General features: G+C 41.5%; 2 protein-coding genes across 4 annotated transcripts in view; one reads left to right on the top strand and one right to left on the bottom strand.

Annotated features, from left to right (window-relative positions):
* The window catches only part of PHTF2 (putative homeodomain transcription factor 2), a 105,353-nt gene extending 95,169 nt beyond the window's left edge, over positions 1–10,184 (bottom strand). For all 3 annotated transcript variants that reach the window (XR_013960507.1, XM_080666660.1, XM_080666661.1), the window contains exon 1: positions 9,995–10,184. The gene's annotated coding sequence lies outside the window, so the exon portion shown is untranslated. The remainder of the gene's footprint in view (positions 1–9,994) is intronic.
* Positions 10,185–10,580: 396 nt separating this feature from the next.
* On the top strand, positions 10,581–14,355 carry TMEM60 (transmembrane protein 60). Its single transcript, XM_080666734.1, has 2 exons — positions 10,581–10,719; positions 13,679–14,355. The coding sequence occupies exon 2, from the start codon at positions 13,729–13,731 to the stop codon at positions 14,128–14,130; it is 402 nt and encodes a 133-aa protein (XP_080522860.1). The 5' UTR covers positions 10,581–10,719; positions 13,679–13,728; the 3' UTR covers positions 14,131–14,355.
* Positions 14,356–26,954: the final 12,599 nt, after the last annotated feature.

Raw genomic sequence — 26,954 nt, 5'->3', positions numbered from 1 at the left:
CTTCCCCACCTGGTGAAAGAAATAGACTTACAAGTCCAGGAAGCACTCAGAACCCCAAACAAAAGGAATCCAAAGAGGACCACACCAAGACACATCATAATTAAAATGCCAAGAGCGAAAGACAAAGAGAGAATATTAAAAGCAGCAAGAGAAAAACAGTTAATTACCTACAAGGGAGCACCCATACGACTGTCAGCTGATTTCTCAACAGAAACTATGCAGGCCAGATGGGAGTGGCAAGAAATATTCAAAGTGATGAATAGCAAGAACCTACAACCAAGATTACTCTATCCTGCAAAGCTATCATTCAGAATTGAAGGGCAGATAAAGAGCTTCACAGACAAGAAAAAGCTAAAGGAGTTCATCAACACCAAACCAGTATTATATGAAATGCTGAAAGGTATTCTTTAAGAAGAGGAAGAAGAAGTTAAAGATAAAAATTATGAACAACAAATACATATTTATCAACAAGTGAATCTAAAAATCAAGTGAATAAAAAATCTGATGAACAGAATAAACTGGTGAATATAATAGAATCAGGGGCATAGAAAGGGAGTGGACTGACAATTCTCGGGGAGAAAGGGGTGTGGGGGGTGCGGGAAGACACTGAACAAAAATCATACACCTATGGATGAGGACAGTGGGGGAGGGTGTAAGGGCAGCAGGTGGGGTGGGAACTGGGTGGAGGGGAGCTATGGGGGGAAAAAGAGGAACAATTGTAATAATCTGAACAATAAAGATTTATTTAAAAATAAATAAATAAAATAGTCCACTTTCATTATTTGCAGACTCTGTTATTTGTAAATTTGCTACTAGCAAAACTTTACTTGTAAGCTTGAAATAAATACTCACAGTACTTTCCTGATTATTTGCAGACATGTACAGAGTACCAAAAAATTTGAGTTGCCTAATGTACATGTTTCCAGCTAAGGTCGAACAAGGTGATGCACTGTCTTTGTTAAACAATTCTCAAACAGTAAACAAGTGTTCTTTTTGTGGTCTGCTTAGTGATGCTTTGTTTTTTGTTCATTTTCTGTTTAAAATACTGACCAAGAATAGTGGCGAAGTGCTGTTTAGTGTTCCTAAATGGATCACAGCAGTATTTTTAGTCACTGTTGCAATATTTTCCCATGATGATAAACGAATTACAACACTCTTAGAGAAATAAACACTTCTCATTAATTTATGAATCCCTCTTAAGTTATGAATCCTAGAATCCATCTTAATAATAATCTAGTCATGTTTTTCAAACTCACTCTTTCTGTTGATGAAAAGTTCTATATAATAAAAGCGTAATATGCAAATCAACCAAAGGGCGGAACGACCATTAGGCGGGGGGTGGGGCTGGTGAGCAGGTGGCACCAGGCCAGCCAAGGCGCATGCCAACGGGCAGAGGGAGGGGATAGTGATGGGGGGGGGGGGTGGCGACTAGTGGTGGGGCGATTCGGGCGGGGCCGGTCAATCGCAGTCCCCAGATCAGCCTGCCAGGGTCACCTCCCACAGAGGGAGGCCAGACTGCAGCTTAGGCCCGCTCCCTGCAGGCCTAAGCCATCAGTTGGACACCCCCTGAGGGCTCCTGGACTGCAAGAAGGTCCAGGCTGGGCTGAGGGACCCCCGCCCCATGCACGAATTTTCATGCACCAGGCCTCTAGTCCTATATAATAAAAGGCAAATATGCAAATCGACCGAACGGTAAAATGACTGGTCGCTATGGTGCGCACTGACCACCAGGGGGCAGACACTCAACACAGAAGTTGCCCCCTGGTAGTCAGTGTGCTCCCACAGGGAGAGCGCTGCTCAGCTAGAAGCCAGGTTCATGGCTGGTGAGTGCAGTGGCAGGAGCCTCTCCCATCTCCACAGCAGCGCTAAGGATGTCCGACTAATGGATATCCCCCGAGGGCTCCCAGACTGTGAGAGGGTGCAGGCTGGGCTGAGGGGACCCCCCCCCCAAGTCCACGAATTTTCTGCACCAGGCCTCTAGTTTGTTTATAAAAGAAGAAAATGCGCCCTAGCCAGTTTGGCTCAATGGACAGAGCGTTGGCCTACAGACTAAAGGATCCCAGGTTCGATTCCAGTCAAGAGCACATGCCTGGGTTGCGGGCTCAATCCCCAGTGGGAGGCATCCAGGAGGCTGCCAATCAATGATTCTCTCTCATCACTGATGTTTCTATCTCTCTCTCCCTCTCCCTTTCTCTCTGAAATCAATAAAAAAAAAAAAAGCAAGTGCAATTAGTTGCTTATCTTTTAACTCCTCATACATTCCTACATTTGTTTCAAGGGACCAGGAAGAAAAACAATCACATTCATCCAATCAAACTATACAGAATATTTTGGTTATGGCTATGCAAAGGTATACATTCTTTTTTTTTTTAATATATGTTTATTGATTTCAGAGAGGAAGGGAGAGGGAGAGATAGAAACATCAATGAGAATCATTGATCAGCTGCCTCCTGCATACCCCCTACTGGGGATCAAGCCTGTAACCGGGGGATGTGCCCTTGACCGGAATCGAACCTGGGACCCTTTAGTTCACAGGCCGATGCTCTATCCACTGAGCCAAACCGGCTAGGGCCAAAGGTATACATTCTAAAAGCTTGGTATTTGCCCAGCTGGCGTGGCTCAGTGGTTGAATATCTACCTATGAACCAGGTCACAGTATGATTCCCAGTCAGGGCACATGCCCGATTGCAGGCTCGATCCCCAGGAGGCAGCCGATCAGTGATTCTCTCTCATCATTGATGATTCTCTTTCTCTCTCCCTCTCCCTTCCTCTCTGAAATCAATAAAAATATTTTTTAAAGTTTTTTTTAAGGTTGGTAATTTAAAAATACACTAAAAATACTACTTTATGTGTTTTCTATAAATTATCATTTTAAAACTTAATATACAAGATCTTCCACTTATAGCCATAATAAAGTATCAGGGACCCCTTTAATCCTTCCACCTTAAAAACTAAAATAATGGACAAAATCTGTGAAATGTTTTAAGACAACAGGCAACGAAAAGCAGTAATCTCTGAAAAAGGAAACAAAAAAAAGTGTGCCCTGTGACTTCCCAAGAGTACTGCATGTACAGTTTCTATGACACAATGCTAGGAGGGGAAAACCAGAGTCTGCTTGACAAACCCAAGCTGAGAAGACAAATTTGATTGTTCAGGGAAACTAAGGTAGCCAAAGTTCCTAGGGCAAAGTACCAGAGAAGAGAAAGTAGCATAAAGAGAGTCGAGCTCTGCAGAGGCACCGCTAAGTCTTCTTCTGAGTACTGATCAGCATGTGTATGTAGGAAAACCCACGCAGCCAGGGATAGAACCACCAAGAAAAAGCAGGTAGGACAATTAACCAAAGTTCACAAAGAAATGGTAAGAGTTCACAGCCAGAGTAGAGAAATCCGATAATAATGGGCAGTAGCTAAAATATTCTGAGTGGTACTGCCCCAGTAGTAAAGCCAAATTAGCCTTGTACTGATTTGTTAGGTCTCACCTAACAAAACTTAAAAAGCAAACTGGGGAGGGTTAAATTGTTTCTACGTAACTCAACTATGTCCCAGAACAAAGCTCAAACATTTAAACGAATACAAAAAGCCAGCTCCAAACAACAAAATTCACAATGTCTGGTATCCAAACAAAAATCAGTAGGCATGCAAAAAAACAACACAAACAAACAGGAAAATATGATTCATAAGGAGAAAAACCAGTTACTTGAAGTGAACTCAGCAATGACAAAGGTGTTAGGATTAGTAAGCAAGGACATAAAAACACCTGTTACATACAAAACATTGCTGAAAGAAATTTAGGAGACAAAATAAATGAAAAGAAAGCTTATGTTCACAATTTTTATATTATATTATTACTACATTAATATTATTTAATGTCCATATACCTAAAGAGATTCAATGCAATCCCCATCAAAGTTCCAATGGTATTTTTTTTTTTTTTTTTTGCAGAAATAAAAAAACCTATCCTAAAACTTATATGGAATCTCAAGGGACCCCAAATAGCCAAAATTATTTTGAAAAAGAACAAAGTTGGAGGACTCACATTTTCTGATTTCAAAACATATTATAAAGCTATAGTAATCACAATAGTGTAATACTGGCATAAAGGCAAATACATTGATAAAATAAAATAGAGACCAGAAATAAACCCTTACATATATGGTCAAATGATCTTTGACAAGAATGCCAAAACCACTCAATTGGGAAAGGACAGTCTCATCAACTAGTGATGTTGGGAAAACTGGATATCCACATGCAAAAGAATAAAGGTGCAGCCTTTTCTTTTATACCAATACAAATAACTCAAAATGGATTAAAGACCTGTCCAGCCAATGTAGCTCAGTGGTTGAGCATTGGCCATGAACCAGGATCTTCAACATTTCTGTAGATCTACTTTTTGTATGTGTTTATATATATATATGTACATATATATATTTATTATTGATTTCAGAGAGGAAGGGAGAGATAGAAACATCAATGATGAGAGAGAATCATTGATCGGCTGCCTCCTGCATGCCCCCCACTGGGGATCAAGCCCCCAACCCAGGCATGTGCCCTTGACCCTTCACCCCGCAGGACAACGCTCTATCCACTGAGCCACAAACCAGCTAGGGCTGCAGATATACTTTTTATATATATATATATATATTTTATTGACTTTTTACAGAGAGGGAGAGGGATAGAGAGTTAGAAACATCAATGAGAGAGAAACATCAATTAGCTGCCTCCTGCACACCCCCTATCGGGGATGTGCCCGCAACCAGGGTACATGCCCTTGACTGGAATTGAACCTGGGACCCTTGAGTCCACAGGCCGATGCTCTATCCACTGAGCCAAACCAGCCAGGGCTGTAGATATACTTTTAACGGCTCCTTTCCCCTACTGTTTCTGAAACTGGAAAGCTGCATATAGTGCACTTTTCCCTCTTTTACTTCCTCTCATTAAATGTCAAAATTAATCACGTTATGATTATTATCAGGTAGTGGTTCAGCCATAGCCATTTCCTGTCCCAATTCCTGTTCACTATTCAAAATAAGGTCCAGTATATTTTCCTTCCTAGTGCTCTAAAACTACCTGTTCCAGGAAGCAGTTGGTTTTTCTTATCTGAAAACTCACCTATATATTTTGTGTCATTTTAGCAATTTATATGAGACTAACAAGTTGGACTAAAAATGCAGCTTTCCTAAGTGTTATTTAACATTTTCAACTTAAGTCTTGATTCTGGTCATCAAGTGAATCACATTTATAAATTGAATGTATTTATGGTTCTGCGCTATCCTGAAGCATGGGACTTTTTCTTGCATTTTCAAGGACAGTCCCAATTTAAAACATTCTGTCCTACTGTCACATCTCAACTTTGGATTTGGAAAAGATAGTCAACATATATGCAAAGGGTACTTTGCAACATTGATTCTATGTGACTACAGCCTAGGTAAAGGAGTTAAAAGAAGGCAACAGTCATTTTAAGATTCTTCTTCTATTTAAAATAATCCCAAAATACATTCCACAAATTAAGTGCAAATGCCTCCAGTAGTATTAGTCTTCTTTAACAGCTTAGAATGAAATATCACAATAAGATAATGAAACAGTTGCTTAGATGGACAGGTTTGAAAATGAAGTTTTCCTTGCCCAGATAGCTCAGCTGGTTAGAGCATCGTCCTGATACACCAAGGTTGTGGGTTTGATCCCGAGTTAGGGCACATATAAGAATCAACCAATGAATGCATAAATAAGTGGAACAGATTGATCTCCCTCTTTCTCTCAAATCAATAAATTAAGAAAAAAAGGAAATGGACGTGGGGAAAAGAAATATTATAGGTAAATATTAAATAAAAATATAACACCATCTGTTGAGGTTTTCCTATAATTTTAGTATCTATGTATGCGATTCCAATTAGCAAAATTGGGTAGTAATCACTTTTCCCAGCCACATTTATATACAACTAGAGGCCTGGTGCACGAAATTTGTGCACAGGGGAGGGAGGTGTCCTCAGCCCAGCCTGCACCCTCTCCAATCTGGGACCACTCGAGAGATTTTCGACTGCCCGTTTAGGCCCAATCCCACCAGGCCAGTTGGACATCCTTCTCACAATCCAGGACTGCTGGCTCCCAACTGCTTGCCTGCCTGCCTTCCTGATTGTCCCTAACCGCTTCTGCCTGCCAGCCTGACCACCCCCTAACCACTCCCCTGCCAGCCTGATTGATGCCTAACTGCTCCCCTGCCAGCCTGTTTGCCCCTAACTGCCCTCCCCTGCAGGCCTGGGTCCCTTCCAACTGCCTTTCCCTGCAGGCCTGGTCGCCCCCAACTTCCCTCCTCTGCCAGCTTGGTCACCCCCAACTGCCCTCCCCTGCAGGCCTGGTCACCCCCAACTGCCCTCCCCTGCAGGCCTGGTCACCCCCAACTTCCCTCCCTTGCAGGCCTGGTCCCTCCCAACTGCCCTCCCTTGCTGGCCATCTTGTGGTGGCCATCTTATGTCCATATGGGGGCAGCCATCTTTGACCACATGGGGGCAGCCATCTTGTGTGTTGGAGTGATGGTCAATCTGCATATTACTCTTTTATTAGATAGGATTACAATTTAAATTAGGCCTTCACAAATAGTTTTGTGTTTTTTTAATTCCTCACCTGAAGATATGGTTTTATTGATTTAAGAAAGGGGAGAATGCCAAAATCACTCAATTGGGAAAGGACAGTCTCATCAACTAGTGGTGCGGGGAAAACTGAATATCCAACTGACCAGGTGGCTCAGTTGGTTGGAATGCACCAAAAGGTTGTCGGTTCAATTCCTGATCAGGGCACATACGTAGGTTATAGGTTTGATCTCCAGTCAGGGCATGTATGGGAGGCAACTGATTGATGTTTCTCTCTCTCTTCCCCTTTGTCTAAAGAAATTCAATGAAAAAGCATATCCTCAGGTGCAAATGAAAAAAATAAAAATTTGCCCAGGCCAGTGTGGCTCGGTTGGGCGATATCCATGCACGGAAAGATTGCTGGTTTGATTTTCAGTCAGAGCACATGCCCAAGTTTCAGACTGGATCCCTGGTAGGGGGTGTGCAGCCAATGGATGTTTCGCTTTCATATTGATGTTTCTCTCTCCCTAAAAATCCATTTTAAAATATTAAAAAAATAAAAATTTGAGAGGAAAAAAAAACATGGACATGAGAAACATCTATTGGTTGCCTCCCATACACACCCCGACCCCTAGGATCAAACCCACAACTTTTTGGTGCACTGGACCAACTGAGCCACCCAGCCAGGGCCACAAATAGTTTTTATACAAAGCCACAATTACTTGCCATTCCTTCAACTATCCATATTCCTGTTCAGTTCTGTGTAAAATGCCCTCCTTCTCTACCTGTGGAAACTACCACGCACCCTTTAAGGCTCCAGTGATAGCTCCCTGCTAAACCCCAACACCTCCTCTTCTACTCTGTCTCTTAAAATTATTTGTTCATTCTTCTTTATTCGGCGCTTACTAATGTGCCAGTACTTTACATATTTTGTTTAATGCTCAATACTCCCCTTTCAAGTATTATCATCTCCACTTAACAGATAAGGAAACTGAAGCTAAAAAAGGTTTGGTATCATGTTTAGGGTCACAAAGCCAAATAGGAATTCAAATGCTGATCTGTCTCAACTTTAACTGCATTCTCTTTCCACAAAACCAGGCTTTAAAGCACTTTCTTACAGAATATATCAACATTTGTTCAAATATCTCTCTCTCCCACTAAACAAAATTCCTCAAAGACAAGGGAAGGTGACTCTATCCTTATATCCCCAGCAATACTCAACAGTGCCTATTATACAATCATCTTAAAGTATTAATGAATATTTACAATACTCTTATTCAGTTTATGGTATGCAGCATTATTTGCCACTAGTCTCCTTCTACCAAGTCTCTAAGAAGCCACGTTTACTGTGGTGGTAAAGCATCACCACCACGTAGGCTTGGTAAGCAGATTGCTTGGATGTGACTCACACCTCCACCAACTTATTAGCTGAGAAATCTTGAACAAGTAAGTTAATCTAAGTTTTGGTCAATTCATTTATAAAAAGGGAGTAATGCAGAACTTACAACACATAGGATTATAAGGATTAAGTGAGATAATATATAAGCAATCCAACTATTTTTTGATCCCCATTTTTTTGGCATGCCACCCTGAATTTTATTAGCCTCAGTCTAGTAAAGTTTTTTTATCACAACTTCTTTGCAATTTTGCATGAAATGGATTAGCCAAAAAAGTTCATGGTTTTAAAATTGCTTAGGCCAGTGGTCGGCAAACTCATTAGTCAACAGAGCGGCAAACCTTGGCTCGTGAGCCACATGTGGATCGAGAGCCGCAGTTTGCCGACCACTGGCTTGCCATCTACTTGATTTTTAGGACTCTGTCCAGTGTCAGTTTGGACTCAAGTTTGCTCTTGGAGGCTTGACTATGCAGGAGTGCTGCCATTGTACACTATAGTTAATTTGCTTACCACATTTTTATGCCCTAGTGGTGAAAATGAGAACACAGAGACTTCCTACCTTACGAACACCTATCTTAATACTATCTGATGCATGCTAACAACTAACCTGTTTGGGAGGCAGGCTATTTCCCCAGCAAGAAATTTTCCTGTCACCAGCTTGTGTCTGGTCTCATGCATGGCTCATTCTCCCCAAAACTCACATTCCTTCAGAATCTAGACATTGAGCCACTACAACTAACAGTGGATACCCATTTCCTTCTCTTAGCAACCCTTACTCCAAAAAGTTAGCGTTTCAAATGGTTATGCTATTTTAAGGCTCCCTAGGCTAAAGTACATAGTTTCCAAATTCTCAGAATTCCCCCTTCCAACTTAAAAAATGTTATGAGCAAGTCCAGTTTGGGAGAAAACAAATTTAAAAAAATACATAACCCCTAAAAGCAAGAGCAAATACTAATGCTATAGTTAAAGTATGGGGGGGGGGGGAATCTTAAGATGTCTAGTGGGCTAAAGTTAAGCAAAAACTATAAAATCAAAGTATCACAAGTAACCCCCCCCCAAAAAAATTTTCAAAGTAAGCAGGATATACCATTAACAAAAGGACCAAGTGTAAATTACAAAACATTTAATACATTCACAATGAATTTAAAAATTACTACTTGCTACGTAGACACTTAAATTAATAAATTGTTCCACATTCTGTACTTCCCTACTCAGTATATGTTGATATAAAGCAGTTCCTTTTTTTTTTTTCTTGCCAGGCTAAAAATAAAATGGGTGATAGGTCAGTGGCAGAATGAATCCCGAAATTATACAGGAGGTTCTGAGTTGGAAAAGCCACGACCTGACCAGACAATAGCAGAACACTGACTGTCAACAGCAGGCAGATAATAAGAAGAAAAGATGAAGACGCTGATGGACCGCCGAACCGTTTCCTGACAGGAAACATCCCTTCAGGCCAGTGCGAAGGACTTGAGCACCGCTTTGCAGTGAGTGCTGGAATCAGAAAACCAAACTGTTGCCTGCTCAGTGGGTGCAGGGCAGCGACCCTCCCTCCAGCCCGCTCCCAGCGCGCGCAGAGTCGCCCCCTCCTCCCAAGCCCGCTCTCCGGCCGCTAGCTGGCCTCTGCCGGCCCGCCCGGGCTCGGCCACCCGGTGCCCCTGCACGCCCTCCAGGACCCGACGCAGCCCCAGCACCGCGCAAGTGGAAGGAATCAAAGGAGAAAGGCCGCGGGAGGGATGGAAGGCGGCGCTGGGCTTCGGCCCCATCAAGGATCAAAGACGGCGATGGCTCGGGAGGAGGGCGGCTGAGCCTCTACCACTCGCCAAAAGATGGCACGAGACCGTGGTTGACCCCGGCGCGCAGGTGCCGACGGCCGCTGGGGAAGTCACCGGCGGTAGAGGGCGATGCGTTGGCCCGGGAGCCCCCACCTCCATCCCGCCCGCTGCTCGCCTCGCCAGTTCTGCTCCATCCTCGGGATTCTGTCAGAACCCAACGACCTACACACGGTGCCTGCCCAAACGCGAAGGTGATCTCACCTTAGGAGCGGGCGCCAAGCCGCTAGGAGGCAGCTGGGGTGCTGGGAGACACCGAGGCGAGCACCGCCACCACCGCGAGAGACCTAGGACTCACAAGGAGGCTGCCGGCGGGCGCGCTGCCTCCACAGCCTTCGCCCCACCCCCTTTCCCCTGCAGGATTTTGCGCCGGAGCTTGCAGTCTCCGCGCGCTGGAGGGGCGGGCGACGGGAGGGGCGGGGCGCCCCACGGGAGCGTATCCGAGCGCTGGTTAGTTTGATTGGCATCTACCTGTCCAATAGGACTACGAACACTCCAAGCTGCACTTTGACTGACTTTTGTTCTATCCAGTAGTAATGCAGAAGCAGGGCAAGTGGGTGTGTTTTTTAATTGCCGCCCTTCTGGCAAACCGGAACATAAGGAAAGAGCGGTTGGTTTGCATTGGCGGCCAAATGGTCCAATTACCGCAGGCAAAGGGGCCTCTGAACGCAGATTGGCGTCCTCTCTACCTATAGGGAGCCCCAGGGGCGGTGAGAGACGGCCCCGGATGTGGGCGTGGCCCCGAGCTAGAAGTGAGAAATCCTCTACCGCGGTCGTTTAGAGAGCGGAACTGGGATCTTTTTCTTGATTATCATGTGACGGGTTCTGGATTTAATGGGGGGGAAAGTGTGGAATAGGCCAAGGATCCAAACTGGCGAAATCCCTGATCTTCCCGTCCCTCTTCCGTCTCCGGCTAGCGGCGTAGCCAGGTGAGTCTGGGGCTCCGACGCGCTGACGTCCTGCACGGGCCTCCAGATGCCTGCGTGGGCTGTGCCTCCGTCCCATACCCCCACCGTCTCCCCTTCACACTCCCAACCCCAAACACATATAAATTTGCTTGGCACCAGGCTTCTGTGTGCATTGTGGATCCTGTCTTGCAAGAACCGCGTTCAACTCCATAATGTACTTGGGCCACAGCAAAATGGGGGGGGGGGGGGGGTCTGGATGGGGCCCCACGGGCTGTGACCCCCCGCCCTTGGAAGACGGAGGACAAGGGTAATTTAGGAACGTCCTGCAGTTTTAGGAACAAGGAGGCGCGAAAAGCAGATAAGTTGGTAAGCAGACCGCTGTTCCTTTGAAGGATGGTTAAGTTGGCCAAGGCTGTAGCAGCAAGGCCTTTCGAAAGCGACTCATTATTTAGAAGAGTTCTGTGTTGTGGGCTCATTAAGCAAAACTGCCTTTGGCATAAGGCAGATTCACTTGGAAGAGTAATGGCAGTAGCGAGAGAAGGAAAATGGGGGTGGTGTGGGAAGCACCATGGACAACAAATGAGACCACACACAACTGACACCGAGACACGAGCTGTGGGCAGGACTCTTTATTTTCCATTGGGGGGCAACACAAAGTTTTAATAGATAAGGAAGCATATGAACTAATAATACTTAACTCTCTTCAAGGTACCAGAAATACCTACCTCAAATGGTAAATATTTAAGTTGAGCAAATTTTTGTTTTGGAATGTGCAGACCACCCCCTTTGAGGAGAAAGAAGAGTAATAGGATACAAATACGACTGCCTAAATTAATTATTTATTAATAAATTAATAAAATTGGGGTCGTATTAATCATTGTAGCTCAGCAAACACAATCCTTCAGGCGTCATTTAAATATCAGCAGAGTGCTTCCCGGTTGAGGGCATTTTAGTACAAGTACATGCAGAACTTTGTTGCCTCCCACATTATAAAACTTGCAGCCACAAGACTTTGCATCCTTTCCACCTTCCGTCTTAAAGTAGCTGTATTGAGTGCATGTTCCCTTCTTATGACTAGTTGCTACTCAGTCCTATATGAAAAAAAAAATGAAGCTTGACTCATCGGATGGAAAAGTTACATATAAGCAACTGTATTATGGACTTTTGAAAGGTTCACAAAATGGCCAAATAGATTAGAGATCGGGATTGAGCAAACTTAATAGACTCATCCATAGTTATCAATCAATACATAGCCCTCCACATTTTCATCCAAGTTCAGTCCCACATCCCACTGTGACATCCTTTGGCCAGGAAAGGAGACCAGCACAGAAGAGAAAAAGCATCTGCTTTTCGTAACTGCAGTATGAAGCACCTGCCAACTAAATAAACAAGTTGAGTGCAAGCAGATGGGTATAGGGAGGGGAAGGGGAATTAGGTGACTCATAAGTACTACTGAGATAAAACCCACTGTTTAAAGTAGTAGAGAAAACATCAAAGTTCTAAAATATAATTTACTAAACACACTAGTCTAGGGCATTTGATTCATCTAGCCAGTTTCACCTTTTCCTTGTTTGTTTTTCTGCATTTTACTCTTACCACTCATACTATTGTTACCATCACAACCACCATCTGATCTTTTCCTCTTTCCATCAGGTATCTATCCTCTCTCATCTTCAATCTATCACTCCCCAGTGAGTTATATCCCTGAGTTCATACTCATACTTAGATTTCTCCTTTACTGAAAATTTCTTCTTGAATCTCAGTCTCATATGTCTTACCTTTCATCTTCTCCAAATATTTCAAGGGGAAGTAAAATGTTGTCAGCTAGTATTATCTTCTGTTGACTCCTCATCCACTGCATGTAGTCTGTCTTCTGACTTCCCATTCTACTTACCTTTTTTCCAAATGGTCACAAGACTGATATAAAAAACTCAAATATGTATAGAGCATACTGTAAACCTATGTGAAGATTAAATAAATACTTAGATCTAAGTATTATAGATTAATGGCCTCCCAATCAAAATTCCAAGCTTTTAAGAATTAGTGAAAAAATGAAAGGACTAAAAATAGAAAGTATTCGGAAAAGAAAACAGTGAGTAGGTACTAGGCCTTCCAGATATTACGATGTATCCTAGAACATATCCACTAACAGTCATAGTACTAGTGCAAAACAAATATAGAACAGTAAGACAAAATAGGGATGTAAGAAACAGCCCCAATTGTTGAATAATTTAGCATCTAATAATTACAAAATGTCAAATTTTAAGTGATGATTATTGAAAAGTAGTGAAAAAGTATCATCTATATCCCAAAGCAAAAAAAAAAAAAAAGTATTATAAGAAAAAAAATAGACTAAAATAGGTATTTTTAAGAATTTAAATGAGAACGTTTAACTTAAAAATATAAGACCTATAGATTAAACTGTGTGAAAATAGTTTTATCTATGTGTTCTATATTTAGCCCAATGACGTATTTACATTCTTAATTATACTTAATGTTTTAATTTTTATTAACCATTCCCTCCTTACTCTTCTCTTAGCTTGATATCATCTCCTTTTTTTTCACTGCTTTGATTTTGGATGCTTTTTCTTAGTACTCCTTGAAATTGAATGAAAATTTGTAGGTGTGCGAATGTTAAGAACAAGTTAAGAACATCCCTAAGGTATAGGAATCATGTCATGAGTGCCTGGACTTGAGTGATAGCAATGGAAAGCAACAGACTGTTCTTGAGACATATTGAATAGCTTATATCCAGGGGGTATACTAAATATTTTATTGTATTTTCTCATGGGCTAAAAGGAATAATGGATATAATGCTGTCAAAGATAGCTACAAATTTATAGGTTTTGAAAGGAAGAATGATAGAATGTTTTCAAAATTAGGAAATCTGAGTGGGAAAGATCCAGCTTTGTTCACCAGAATTGGAAGTGATTTGTTTTTCTGGTATTAAAACCATCTTGACTTTCTTTCCTTCTCTTAGGGTGTATTTCCCATTTTTTGACGCTGCAACAGCCTCTTTAAAGTGTTTAAATGAGAATGTCCTTGGCTCAGAGAGTACTGCTCACCTGGCTTTTCACATTACTCTTCTTGATCATGTTGGTGTTGAAACTGGATGAGAAGGCACCTTGGAACTGGTTCCTTATATTTATTCCAGTCTGGATATTTGATACTATTCTTCTGGTTATGCTGATTGTGAAAATGGCTGGGCGATGTAAGTCGGGCTTTGACCCTCGACATGGATCACACAATATTAAAAAAAAAACCTGGTACCTCATTGCAATGTTACTTAAATTAGCCTTCTGCCTTGCACTCTGTGCTAAACTGGAACAGTTTACTACCATGAATCTGTCCTATGTCTTCATTCCTTTGTGGACCTTACTGGCTGGGGCTTTAATAGAGCTTGGCTATAACGTCTTTTTTGTGAGAGACTGACTTCTAAGGACATCGTCTTATTGCTGTTCAACAAGCTGTCATTAAAGCGTTCTGAATCTTTGCAAGCTTGAAGAATATTGAGGAAAAATACCAAATGTAGTTTTATACTGCTTCCATAAAATAGTCTTGGTGAATCATGGACTTCCAGTCAATCCAAAGCTTAATTATTCAATATTTGAGTTATTAATATCTTTATTATCCCTATTTAAATAAAGTTTGTTTTGGACCTTATATTTCTACTTGACTTTTAAATCTGTTGTAGGGATGGATCAATATTCAAAGCAAGTAAATACAAGCCTTCTATATATTTGGGGAGAAGTTTAATATATCATGGCCCCATTACAACCAATGTAATGGTCATTTGTGCCTCTGAAAAATAATGAAGGGAAAAAAAATACTTACTGAAATAATTAGAGGGTGCTACTTCATGTTTCCATTAGAAAGAATCTGAGAGTTTGACAGATTTTTGTCTAGGCAAAGTACTTTGTTACCTCTACCTTCTGTTTAGGACAGAAGCAGAAACTTGCCAGACAGGAGGATTTTGTAGTTCAGTAAAAACTATACATGCATGTATTATCTAAATGTAATCTCTCACAGGGAAAAGGAAAAGAAGGGATAGCCCACATGCAGTCAGTTGGTCCAGGAGTCAGCAACATTTTTCTGTAAAGGGTTATATATTAAATACTTTAAGCTTTCCGATGCAACTACTCAACTCAGGTTTTATGTCGAGAAAGCAGCCATAGACCATGGCTACAAATTTCATATAATTTCCACATTTGACAAAATATTCTTTTGATTTTTGTTTCAACCATTTAAAATTCACAGTCCATACCAAAAAAAAAGATGGCCTGTGGGCATTATTTGCTGACCTCTGAACTAGATCATAAAACAAAAGTATAAGATCTATATAAGGTAGCTAAAAGGAAAGGTAGAAGAGATCTCTGAGGAAATTGGGTAAGAATTGTATGTAAAAGCAACATCATAAGTGTTTTATTTAATTTGGTATACTGCCACACTAAATAAACAACTTAAAGCAGCATAATAAGTTATCAATGTGTGCCTCTCCAGCTCTGACACCAATTCAGGTATGTGTCCCCCCCTACCCCCCCACCACCAAGGAACTAATTCTGACACTACCTGGAAATGGCATCACATTTACAGATTAAGGATTCAGTCCCAGAAGACTAATCCTCAAACTTCAGAGGCCAGCCCTGGCCCATGTGGCTCAGTTGGTTGGAGCATTCTGTCATACACCAAAAGTTTGGATTCCCAGTTAGCACACATACCCAGGTTGTGGGTTCAATCCCCAGTCAGGATGCATGCAGGAGGCAATGTTTCTATCTCATTGATATTTCTCTCCTTCTCCCCTCCTCTCTAGAATCAATAAAACAAAATCAAAAATAAACCAGAAGCCAATCCAACATCCAGGTTGTGCTTCTGACAGGCTATACTAGTAATTGGAGGTGCCCATGACCCCTTCCTCAAGTTAAATTAATTTGCTTATGCAGTTCACAGAACTAAGAGAAACATTTTACTAACTAGATTACCAGTTTATTATAAAAGGTTATAGCTCAGGAACAGCCACATGGAAGAGATGCATGGGGCAAGGTATAGGGAAGGGGCACAGCTTGCCTCCTCTCTAGGTGATCACTCTTCCTCCATCTGTTCACCAACTTGGAAGCTCTCTAAATCTGGTCCTTTGGGATTTTATGGAGGCTTGATAACAGTCATTAGTTACTTCATTGGCCATTGGTTACTGAACCCAATCTCCAAACCCTCTACCCTGGGGAGGTGAAAGGAGTACTGAAAAGTTACAACCCTTTAATCACAGGGTTGGTTCCCCTGGCAACCAGCCCCCATCCTTAGGTTACCTAGGAGCTTTCCAAGTCACGTCATTTACTCAAAAGACATTTTTATCACACTTATCACTAGGAAATTCCAGTGCGTTAAATTCCTGTGCCAGGAATGGGAATGAAGACCAGATATATTTTTTTAAATGTTCTTTATTAAATTTTAGAGAGGGAGAGGGATAGAAGCATTGATGAGAAACATCATTGATTGGATGCGTCTTGCACACCCCCTACTGGGGATTCAGCCCTGACCAGGAATTGAACCTTGATGTCTTGGTTCCTGAGTCGACACTCAGCCACTGAGCCACACTGGCTGGACCAGCTATATTTCTTATTAGAAATCACAAGTTCACAGCCTTAGTAATTAAGTACTGAAAGACATAAAAGATAGATATTGCTCAGCTGGTGTTGCTCAGTGGTTGAGTATCAACTCAGGAGGTCAGTTAGATTCCTGGTCAGGGCACATGCCCAGTTTTCTGGCTCAGTCCCAGTGGGGGGCAAGCAGGAGACAGCTGATCAATGGATTCTCTCTCATCACTGATGTTTCTCTTTCTCCCTCTCCCTTCATCTCTGAAATCAATAACTATTTTTTTTGAAATTATGCTCACAGATGGAAAAAGCAAAACTAATGAAATAATACATAAACAATTAGTATTGCAGAAAAATTCCTTCATACATTTGTTTTTAGTTATAGGATATCTCCTATATAACACAGAGATGTTTACTAGTATTAACAGTGTTTATAAAAATAATATTCTGCCTTAAGAAAAAAACTTGAAAAATTAAAAGATTCTTAGTGAAGCCATTATTTAGCAGGTCAGCATGGACCAGAAATAATTTAATCTGGTCTGGGCAAAAGATTTGTCCAAAATTCTAAGTAAAAGCAACTTATAAACAAATAACTTGTTACAAGTCTTGAAATTATGAAAACTAGAAAATAGCAAATGGAGAGATAGATATTTAGTAAATAGAGATCTAAAGCTTTCTATAGTTTTAAGTTATTCATCTTACAAATCAAAGTCCTTTTAGTATTATATTACAAAACAAGACACAAATTACCAAAGGAGTTTCCTGCCTTGGCCAGTGTGGCTCGGTTGGTCGTCCCATACACCAAAAGGTAGCAGGTTCAGTTCCTGGTCAGGGCACATACCCAGGTTGCAGTCAGGGTGTGTGCAGGAGGCAACAGATCAATGTTTCTCCCTCCCTCTCTCTAAAGAACAAAAACAAAAAAAGAAAACACTCTTCTTCCAAGTATTATTGTTATCCCTATAATTCATGACATAGACAGTAAAGGTAAATAGGAATTATAGAATGTTAGAACCAAGAAGAAAAAAAACACATTATAATGATGAAAAAACTAAAGATAAATGAAATCAGCCCATGGTCCTTGATAAAGGGAGACATTTAACTCCAAATGCTGTTTCCACAAATAGGTTTCAAATGCTAGATAAAGATAACACTTGATTAAAATCTTTTATGAAAGGTACCTACCTGCCCTAACAGGTTTGGCTCAGTGGATAGAGCGTCGGCCTGCGGACTCAAGGGTCCCAGGTTCGATTCCGGTCACAGGCATGTACCTTGGTTGTGGGCACATCCCCACAGTGGTGGTGAGGGGGCGGGGTGCAGGAGGCAGCTGATTGATGTTTCTAACTCCCTCTCCCTTCCTCTCTGTAAAAAATCGATAAAATATATATTTTTTTAAAAAAAGGTACCTACCTACTAGTAACCCTAACTGTTTTACTCTCATTTTGCTTGTTCTGTATTCAAATCAGCTAAATCATACTGGTAATCTTAAACCACAAAGCAAATTATCACCATCATCTACTACAAACAAATTTGTAATTCACTTATACCAGGAAATGGCAGTCTGTGACAAGACATGATTTTGGCCGAAACCGGTTTGGCTCAGTGGATAGAGCGTCGGCCTGCGGACTGAAAGGTCCCGGGTTCGATTCCGGTCAAGGGCATGTACCTTGGTTGCGGGCACATCCCCAGTAAGGAGTGTTGCAGGAGGCAGCTGATCCATGTTTCTCTCTCATCGATGTTTCTAACTCTCTATCCCTCTCCCTTCCTCTCTGTGAAATATCAATAAAATATATTAAAAAAAAGACATGATTTTGTATTTCCAGCTCTGGGCAAATAATGAAGTAGGAAGAAGTTTGTTTTTGATGTATACCTACCTCCACCATACCCTTGAGGAAACCTTTTCTTCCCAGATGCCCAAAATTTGAGAGAACAAATTTGTTATTTCTAGGATCATTTGTAGTGTTTATGATATGCCAAGCAATGGGCTAAGTAAGCATTTGGCATGTTCTGTCATTTAATTTTCACCACCTATTAACAGAATAAGTATTACCCCCACTTTACATGCAGACTAAGTGAAGTAATTTCTCAACATTATACAAGTGTAATATTACCCTTAAATGACCCACAGCTGTACTGCTACAAATGTCCTCAGCATAATATCCCAGTAAAACGGTTTTACAGAAGGTTGCTTGTGAAAATGTGCCACCTTTATATTCTTGTCGCACTCCTGCAACAGAATAGATACTGAAACAACTACTGCATGTTATCTTGCTTCAATATTTCCAACTTCTGTTCACTTATATCAGTATGGTGAACCACACAAGCTTATTCAGAATACCTGTTAACCAGATAACCAGATTTTATCTTGCCAAGTAAAATCAGGAATAGTTAAATTCTGCTTCAGGTTATGAAATATTAAGGTGCTTCTTACATATTTGCCATTTAGTCATTTTAGATATAAATTTAAACCTTAATTTGTAATAATTTTCAGTGTTATCTCTAGTTGAAGGAAATAAGAGTTGGGTAAATGTTATAAGCTTAATTATCAATACAATTATTTACTATCTCCACACTGCCCAATAGGACTAGATAGCAAATAGCTATCTTCTTAAACTTTACCTATAAGTATGCAGTAAATACAAAATAGAAATTTAGTTTCTTTATAGTATCTGCTGATCTAATTTTCTCCACTTTTCCTTCTGTTGCAATTCTAGAATTACCTTATGAATTAATGTCACAGATAGACTTTTAAAATTATAGAAACCTACATAATTTGTTTTTCCCACCCCCAATAAAATTAGGGTTTAACTTTTGTTCCTTGAAATATTTATTAAACACCAAGTGTACTATATATTAGGTGTTGGGAATACAAAGGGTTATAAAGAAAATTCCTAAATCTAGCTCATGGTTTAGCTAGAGCCCAACATGTACATAACTAATATATGTATTAAATGATGTGAAAAAAGAGGCACAAGAAGCAGAGAAAAGAATTAGTTCAATACCAGTTGTGGGATAGGGGTACAGTTGAAGATAAGATCGGTAAAAGACACACAGATATTTAACTGGAATTTTAAAAAAAGAGATTTCCTATGTTGTATTCCAGGCAGAGATTTCCCCCAGCAAAGACAAATAATTTTAAAAGTACTGCCATCTGTTAAAGCTGAAAATTAGGCACAACAAATGTAAGAGATTGTAGTAGATGAGGCTGGAAAGGAAGGGCCATATCATGAAGGCTCTTCAGTGCTATGCTGAGCATCTGGCCTCTATTCTTCAGGAAAGGAGCTACCGAATATTTCTAAGCAGAAGTATAATAATCATATCTTAGGAAGTTTAATCTAGTGGTAACATAAAGAATGGATTGAGGTGACAGATGGTTACTAAGACCAGTTCGTAAAGTATATAAATGTTAAATCAATATGTTTTACACCCGAAATTAATATATGTCAACTATAATTTTGTTTAAAGGAATGGATTGGAATGAGTATAGGGGCTGAAGATTGCAAGCAGCATTTTAGGCGACCTTAAATGTCCAGGTGAGATGAATATCTACAATCATTCTGAATAGCTATAACAAGAATAGACATTTCTGGAGTCAACTCAAGAAAATCTCATAATGCATTGTACAGAGGAAATGCTAGAGAAATCAGGTTACTATGAGATGACTGTGTTCTCCATATTAGGAGAAAAAGGAACAGCTAATGCTTGGGGGCAGGAGAGGAGTTTGGATTTAATTACAAGGTTTATTAGAATTTAAGTGAGAACCAATGCTAAGTAAAGTCATGAAGACAGTTCAAGGACCCAGTGTAGAGACCTAAGGAAAATAATCATCGAGACTAGGTTAAATAATGGAGAGGCTAAAGAAGCCATTCAAAGAAACAGAAAGAACAAAACAGATGGGTCATACAGAGTTTTAAGGAGTAAATAACTGGTAAGTGTCGCAACGGTTAAACAGAATTTAGAAATTCAGCCACTACCCTAGCTGACAAGGTCAATGGTTAGAGTATCGGCCTGCATACTGGATGGTCTCGGGTTCAATTCCTGGTCAAGGGCACCTACCTGGGTTGCAAGTTTGATACCCACCCTGGGTCAGGCTGCATGCGGGAGGCAACCAATCAATGTTTCTCACATCCATGTTTCTCTCTTTTTATCCTCATTCACTCCCCCCTCCCTTCCACTCTCTAAATCAATGGAAAAAAATATCCTCACTCTCCTCAGGTGAGGATTAAAAAAGAAAAACAAAAATGCAGCTACTGCATTTGGCAAATGGTGTCCTTTGAGAGAACCATTTCAGCTGAGTGATTAAATTTGAGGATTGCAATTATAGTGATACAATGAAGAAGTAAAGGCAGACAGATTTTCAAAAATTATCAATCAGGAATAGAGATGGAACAGCAACATAAACTAAAGCCAAACACAAGAGGTGTTTTTTATTGATTTTAGAGAGGAAGGGAGAGGGAGAGAAACATCAATGTGAGAAACATCCATGATCCTGACACCCCCAACTGGGGATCCAGCCTGCAATCAGGGCATGTGCTCTGACCCAGAATTGAACCAGTGACCTCTTGGTGCATGGGATGACACTCAACCAACTGTGCCACACCTGTCAGGGTGAGAAGTTTTTTTTTTTAAAGATGACAGACCTGAGACTTTTCATATAAAAATTTCAAATAAAAACTTGAGGGGCAGCCTAGCCGGTTTGGCTTAGTGGATAGAGCATTGGCCTATGGACCAAAGGGTCCCGGATTCAATTCCAGTCAAGGGCCCGTACCTCCCTTGGTTACAGGCTCTTCCCTGGCCTTGGCCCTGGTCAGGATGCATGCAGGAGGCAACCAATCAATGTGTTTCTCTCACATTGATATTTCTGTCTTTCCCTCTCTCTTTCACTCTTTCTGAAAATCAATGGAAAAATATCCTTGGGTGAGGATTGATAAATAAATAATGAATGAATAAAAGCAAGCTTGTGGAGCAGATCAAACTGCCCAAATAAAATTATAAACACTGTATTACTCAAAATATTTGCAACTATATTGATTTGACTGGGAGTCTGCACACTTAGTAGTCTTCAATAGTATAATAGCAATGAACTTTATAGAAAAGTGTAAACACATTTTAAAAACATGGATGCATAAATTCTAAATTCAAAATATAGAATGTCTAATTTTAAAAATGCAGTTCTTGGAAGGCAGATAATAGCAATAAAACATACAACTAATACGTTTTATTTTATGTATTTATTTTAATCCTCACCCGAGGATATTTTTTTCCATTGATACTTTTAGAGAGTGAAAGGGTGGGAGTAAAGAGAGAGAAATATCAAGAAGTGAGAGATACATCAATTAGTTGCCTCCCACACTAGCCCCAACCGGGGCCAGGGAATGAACCCACAACCTAAGCCTATGTCCTTGACCGGGAATCAAACCCTCAGCCCTTGAGTCAATGGGCCAACACTCTAACCACTGAGCAACACTAGCCAGAGGCTAGTACATTTTATTTTTAATTTCTAGTTAACATAAATTCTGTTTCCCCACATTTTGTTCTCAGCTCATTCATTTTCCCTGATTGGCTCTGAAGTCCTGGAAAGGAAGATTAACTGAAATGCAAAATGTTTTCCTCTCCTTTCCCTGCCCTCCCAATATATATCCTATCTAATAAAAGAGTAATATGCAAATTAACCATCACTCCACTACACCCACAAGCCACGCCCACCAGTCAATCAGGAGCAAATATGCAAATAAACCCAACCAAGATGGCTACCGCCACAGACAGCAGGAGGGAAGCATGGGTTTCCCCGGCGATGGAGGAAGCCAAGCTTTCTGCCTGCCCTTGCCGGCCTAAGCCTCCACTCAAGGATACAAAGTTTCAATGATAGAAGATACATAAAACCAGACAGAAATGGCAGCAGCCACAGAGCTAGAAAGAACAGGAGGCTAGGGTTGCCCATGGCAATGGAGGAAGCCAAGCTTTCCACACACCCTGGCCAGCCCAGGCCTCCGCTTAAGGCTACAAAGTTTCAATTATAGAAGATACATAAATCCCCCCAAAAATGGTTGCTGCCAGGGAGCAAGCAGAAGGCTTGGCTCCGCTCCAGGCTACAAAGTTTCAATTGTAGAAGATAAATAAACCCCAGATACCAGGGCCTCCGCTTGGGTTGCCAGGGGGTGTGGCCGGCCTGCAAACCACCACAGGCCCCTTGCCCAGGCCGCCCCACACCCCAAGGGAACCCCCACCCTGATCCGGGACACCCTTCAGGGAAAACCGGCTGGCCCCCACCCATGCACCAGGCCTCTATCCTATCTAATAAAAAAGTAATATGCAGATTGACCATCACTCAAACACACAAGATGGCGGCCCCCATGTGGTCAAAGATCCTGCCCCCATGTGGACACAAGATGGCCAGCAGAGAGGGCAGTTGGGAGGGACCAGGTCTCCAAGGGAGAGCAGTTTTGGGTGATCAGGCCAGCAGGGGAGGGCAGTTAGGGGCGACCAAGCCGGCAAAGGAGGGAAGATGGGGCAACCAGGCCTGCAGGGAAGGGCAGTTAGGGGTGACCCGGCTGGCAGAGGAGGGAAGTTGGGGGCGACCAGGCCTGCAGGGGAAGGCAGTTGGGAGGGACCCTTGCCTTCAGGGGAGAGCAGTTGGGACCAGGCCTGCAGGGGAGGGCAGTTAGGGGTGACTAGGCATGCAGGGGAGGGCAGTTAGGAGTGACCAGGCCTAAACGGGCAGTCGGACATCCCTCGAGGGGTCCCAGATTGGAGAGGGTGCAGGCTGGGCTGAGGGACACACACCCCCCGTGCACAAATTTCGTGCACCGGGTTTCTATTCCTATCTAATAAAAGAGTGGTATGCAAATTGACCGTACATCCGCTACACCCACACGCCATGCCCACCAGCCAATCGGGAGCGTGTATGTAAACCCAACCAAGATGGCTGCGGCCATGGAGCAAACAGGAGGCTTGGGTTTCCCTGGCAATGGTGGAAGCCAAGCTTCCTGCACACCCTGGCCGGCCCAGGCCTCCCTCCACTCAAGGCTACAAAGTTTCAATTATAGAAGATAAATAAATCCCAACAAAAATGGCAGCAGCCACGGAGTTGGAGAGAGCAGGAGGCTTGGGTTTCCCTGTCAATGGAGGAAGCCAAGCTTCCTGGCCTGCCTTGGCCTCCGCTCAAGGTACAAAGTTTCAATTATAGAAGTTAAATAGATCACAAAAAAAATGGCTGTGGCCACGGAGTGAGCAGGAGGCTTGGGTTTCCCTGCTGGTGGAGGAAGCCAAGCTTTCCACCCGCCCTGGCCTGCCCTGGCCTCCGCTCAAGGCTACAACGTTTCAATTATAGAAGATAAATAAATCCCAGATACCAGGGCCTCCGCTTGGGTTGCCGGGGGGGAGGGGAGGGCGTGACCAGCCTGCATACCACCACAGGCCCCTTGCCCAGGCTGCCCCACACCCCAAGGGAACCCCCACCCTGATCCAGGACACCCTTCAGGGCAAACCAGCTGGCCCCCACCCATGCAGCAGGCTTCTATCCTATCTAATAAAAGAGTAATATTCAAATTGACCATCACTCCAACACACAAGATGGCTGCCCCCATGTGGACAAAAGATGGCCGCCACAAGATGGCCAGCAGGGGAGGGCAGTTGTGAGGGACCAGGCCTGCAAGGGAGGGCAGTTGGGGGCGATCAAGCCTGCAGGGGAGGGCAGTTAGTGGTGACCAGGCTAGCAGAGGAGGGAAGTTGGGGGGGACCAGGCCTGCAGGGAGGGCAGTTAGGTGCAAACAGGCTGGCAGGGGAGCGGTAAAGCATCAATCAGGCTGGCAGGGGAGTGGTTAGGGGGTGATCAGGCTGGCAGGCAGAAGTGGTTAGGGGCAATCAGGCAGGCAGGCAAGCAGTTGGGAGCCAGCAGTCCTTGTGGGATCGGGCCTAAACTGGCAGTCGGACATCCCTCAAGAGGTCCCAGATTGGAGAGGGTGCAGGCTGGGCTGAGGGACACCCCCCCATGCACAAATTTCGTGCACCGGGCCTCTAGTGATATATAATGTCTATAAACTTAGAAAGGAAAGATATCTCTGTTTTTCAGCTCCTTGTGCTTGACATTCTAAAACAGGGGTGGAGAACCTTTTTTCTGCCACGGGCCATTTGGATGTTTATAACATCATTCTCGGGCCATACAAAATAATCAACTTAAAAAATTAGCTGCTATATTTGGTCAAACATTTCATTAACTCCTAATGCATTAGGAGGCCCAGACCTAATGATTTCGAGGGCCTTATATAGCCCGAGTGCTGGATGTTCCCCACCCCTGTTCTAAAAAGAGATCATTTCCATCTGTAGTATGCAGTAAGTTAGAGCCTTGTTCGGCAAACTGCAGCTCACGAGCCACATGCGGCTCTTTGGTCCCTTGAGTGTGGCTCTTCCACAAAATTCCACGGCCTGGGCGAGTCTATTTTGAAGAAGTGGCGTTAGAAGAAGTTTAAGTTTAAAAAATTTGGCTCTCAAAAGAAATTTCAATCGTTGTACTGTTGATATTTGGCTCTGTTGACTAATGAGTTTGCCGACCACTGGGTTAGAGGAAGAACAGAAAAACCAGAGCAGAGATAAAGGAATGTATACCTCTCCTGAGATGTCCTCTTAACTATCTACCAAAGTTATACTGTCTCTGCAAAATACAGCAAATATAACTCTTCCATGAAACAGACAACACATTCTAAAACCAGTAAAATTTTGTTTATATATCAAAGCAGTTATATCAGGTGGAAGAAAGATTAAGAACTGTTCTACTACTCTGAAGACATAAAAGATATCATGTCACTTTTTATCAGTTTAAAAGTATTTAGAAAACAATGGGACTTTTGTTCTCCTGAGATTGAAATAGTCATGTCTAGAGGGAAGGGAGGTAATTTACCATGCCATCCCAGCACCCATACCTAAGTAGTTTAGAGGATTTGTTTAAGGTAATCCTCAACATCTTCTGTTGGCATAAATTAACTTATGGTAATCAGTTAAGAGGAAAAAAAAACTTCCATATTGGAATCACTTTAATCTAGACCTTATGGGTTCTGTTGAAGACAGAGAAACAAGAACTTTTAGACAATGAGATGAAAATTAAAATCAAATGTAAAAAAATAATTACAAAAACAAAGGTAAAAAGATTGTGGTTATCAATTTTAATATTTATTGAAAGGTGGAAGACAAGGAAAATCCTCTCAAACTCCAAAAATAAATCTTGCACCTTTGCTAAATGTAAATGAATTTTGAGATACTTGCTTTACATGACAGTGAACTTGTAAAAAAAAAACAAAAACTGAATGCAATTTACCAAAATAGTGCTAACCTATTATTTACAAAAATGATCTCACTTGCCATGTGTGTTTGAGGAAAAAAAACTGTTACACCTGGGAACACTAATGAAATACTTTGAAGATTTAACCCAAGAAATAAAATCTTTCCTACCTTCCAAGATCCACCACCCAAAGTTATAGAGTGAACTGAAAATGAATATATGTGGAAGCAAACAGTATTTCCAATAATCTTACACACATGCACTCAAACACAAAGAATGTGCTAGATTAACCTAATCTTTATTGAAGGTCAACAGCCCTAGTGACAAGAAAGATAATGAATATGGCTTTTGTAAAGTTTTCAACTAATTATCACAAATGCTTAATTCTTTCGCTAGCTAACCAGCTAACCTGAGTATGAAATATGTATTACTTAGTTAAAAGGGTATAAACAAAAGTAATTTTTAAAAAAAGCACTGTCATGGATACCACTGAGGTATTTTAGTTTTTTTCTAATGGTCTATGTATCAATTTAATAATTTACCTAACTGTTTATTCTATATAGTATTAGATCATATAGAAGCTGTATCTTAAATGTGTTATTGTTCTGGTACAAGAAATTTGAAATAACAGCAAAAAAACGTGTGTTCAGATAAAGAACTGGAATGTACTAACTAGGAAACAATCGATATACTGCAATATTGAAATAGAAATTGTGTATCAAAAGTATTCAAAAAATTCTCAGATTGAATTCGGTCAGTGGTTGAGCGTCGACCTATGAACCAGGAGGTCTCGGTTCGATTCCTGGGCAGGGTACATGCCCAGGTTGCTGGCTAGATCCCCAGTAGGAGGTATGTAGGAGTCAGCCAATCAGTAATTCTCTCTCATCATTGATATCTATCTCCCTAACCCTTCCTTTCTGAAATCAAAAGTATATTTAAAAAAAAATAAACGTTTAATTAAAGCTCATATATTTTGGAGGGATACCCAAGGTATTTTATTACAGTATAGTCTTATATATCTATGTGTATGCTACTGGAAAATTGGAACTAAAATCCTGTTAAATATATTACACTTCAATTAAAACCAGAAAAATATCCCCAATTTCTCAATACTGGTTTGTTATGAACTTTTGTCTCCTGAAATGGTAGGTGCAAATACATAAATTTAGCTTTAAGAGAAGATTAAAGTGAGGGGTAGGATAAGACAGTAAGATATAAAAGAAAGTCCTTATTTACATTATCATGATTTATACCTTCCTTATTCCATGACAATTCCTATGTTGTAAATATATTGATTTCCCACAAACGACTGAGATTTCCAACAATATTTGCTTACTCTTTTCAACTAGGGGCCAGAAATGATATAATTGCTATAGTTTATATTTTTCTGATGA

This window comes from Plecotus auritus, assembly GCF_963455305.1.
Source record: "Plecotus auritus genome assembly, chromosome: 4".
Taxonomy (NCBI): Eukaryota; Metazoa; Chordata; class Mammalia; order Chiroptera; family Vespertilionidae; genus Plecotus; species Plecotus auritus.
This window is presented reverse-complemented; position numbering and strand designations above follow the sequence as displayed.